Below are 1,847 nucleotides of genomic sequence, written 5' to 3'. Positions count from 1 at the left end.
GCGGCGTCGGCGTGAGCTGGTTTCCGGCACGTGGTTCAGATGTTTCCATGCCGGAGGCCTTAGCGGAAGAGGGCGGGCTGGGCTCCAGGCGGTGTCTCCCAACCTCAGCGCGCAACTGCGTCACAAGGCTCCCGGCACGGCGTCATTAGCCCCGAGGCCCCGCCCAGCAGATGCGTCGCGCATGCGCAGAAAAGCCCCGCGCGCAGTTTCTCAGCGGTACTTCTGGGAGTTCACGTACTGGGGAGTTTCACGGGCGTGAACGAAACCGGGTCCTTCTCTAGTAAAGACGATTTTACTGTTTGTTTATGTAACCATTGAGCAAATCTTTATCAGAGCCGCTATGATCCCGACGCTGATAATCAGTAATAGAAGCGCTCAGAAAGAAAAGAGTTTCTGGTGGAACAGAGTGAGGAATCTGTAAGGGAAGGCGGGGGAAGGTGGATGGGTGGGTGGGAGGTGATCAACCAAAGACCTTGTAAGCATATATGCATAACCCATGGACACAGTACTTTCAACAATAAAGATATAAAATAAATTGGATTTAAAAATTCTAGCTTAAGAAAAAGAAAAAAGAAATTAAAGAGTTTCTTTGCCTACAATGCCTATGGAGCCCTTGTTATTCGAACTCCTATCAAACCCCACAAACCCAATTCATTAGCAACCCCCATAAACTCTGCCTTCACAGTGAATCTAGCCATTTCTCACACCCCCCCCCACCCCCGCTAACATTTTAGCCCAGGTCACACCCAGTTAACAGGTTGACCTGTTTCTGCTCTTGTCTCCCTAAAGTCTATTTTCTCCAACAGGACCAGAAAGATGAGTCTAAAAGGTAATTGCTGTGAAAAAGGTGAAGAGATTAAGAGAAAAAAAACTTCATGGACACAGGCGACAGTATGATGATTACCAGAGGTAAAGTGGGCTGGGGGGAAGGGGACTGGGTCCTAGGGGTCTGCCTAGGGCTAGCCAGTTCTGTGTGGGTTCTTGATTTTGTACAAAAAAATTTCACAACACAAATCCAGGTGAATTTTAGGGGACGTTTATTAAAGCTGGGGACAATGCCTGGCTGTTGCAGCACAATGGTTAAGCATTGACCAATGAATCAGGAGGTAACAGTTAGATTCCTGGTCAGGGCATGTGCCCAGGTTGTCGGCTCCATATCCAGTCAGGGTGTGCAGGAGGCAGCCAGTCAATGATTCTCTCTCATCATTGACGTTTCTATCTCTCTCTCTCCTTTCCTCTCTGAAATCAATAAAAAAAAGTTTTTAAAAAATGCTGGGGACAGTGAAACAAAGAAAGGCCTAGGATATTAGAAATACTGGGTGGGGAAATGAGCCTAGGCTGGGCTGCCTGGGTTCACTAAGAAGTTAGAGAGAAGGGGATCTTGGGGACAAGTTCAGGGGGTTTGCCAGGATGAACTGCTGCTGTCCATTGCTACCCTGGTTGCAAACTTCTTGGGGTCCCTTAGAGTTTAGGAGATACATGCCTGTGGAGGAAGAAGAGGAGGAGGAGGAGGGGAAAGTCACTGGGTGTGCTCCTGGGAGAGAGAGCACAGGCTTGACCCTCATTTTGAGGTGTAATAAAGGCTGGGAATTCAGGGGCGATCCTAGGGGAGGATCTCAGTAGAATACCCGTCAGCTTTATGCTGATGTGATTTATTCTCTTAACTTCATCTGTCTTTGGGTGTGGTTGGCAAATGGCACTAATTGCCTACCACAGAAAGAGACTTGACTTTGGGCCAAGGGACCCCACCGGTGTACGAATCGATGCACCAGGCCTCTAGTATGCATATAAGATCTTTGGTTTATCTCTTCCCACACTCCCCCCTCTTCCCTTCCCTCTGTTTCCAC

At 48.5% G+C, this 1,847-nt stretch overlaps 2 protein-coding genes across 2 annotated transcripts in view; one reads left to right on the top strand and one right to left on the bottom strand.

The window, feature by feature from the left end:
* The window catches only part of FUNDC2 (FUN14 domain containing 2), a 15,643-nt gene extending 15,460 nt beyond the window's left edge, over positions 1–183 (bottom strand). The window contains 2 exon segments of the mRNA XM_006773690.2: positions 3–139; positions 142–183. Coding sequence (XP_006773753.2) covers positions 3–139; positions 142–183 — 179 coding nt within the window.
* The window catches only part of F8 (coagulation factor VIII), a 101,142-nt gene continuing 99,432 nt past the window's right edge, over positions 138–1,847 (top strand). Inside the window, exons 1-2 of the mRNA XM_015570455.1 lie at positions 138–417; positions 807–909. The gene's annotated coding sequence lies outside the window, so the exon portion shown is untranslated. The remainder of the gene's footprint in view (positions 418–806; positions 910–1,847) is intronic.

Source organism: Myotis davidii, unplaced genomic scaffold (genome assembly GCF_000327345.1).
Source record: "Myotis davidii unplaced genomic scaffold, ASM32734v1 scaffold546, whole genome shotgun sequence".
NCBI lineage: Eukaryota > Metazoa > Chordata > Mammalia > Chiroptera > Vespertilionidae > Myotis > Myotis davidii.
Note: the sequence above shows the minus strand (reverse complement) of the source record. Positions and strands in the feature narration are given on the sequence as shown.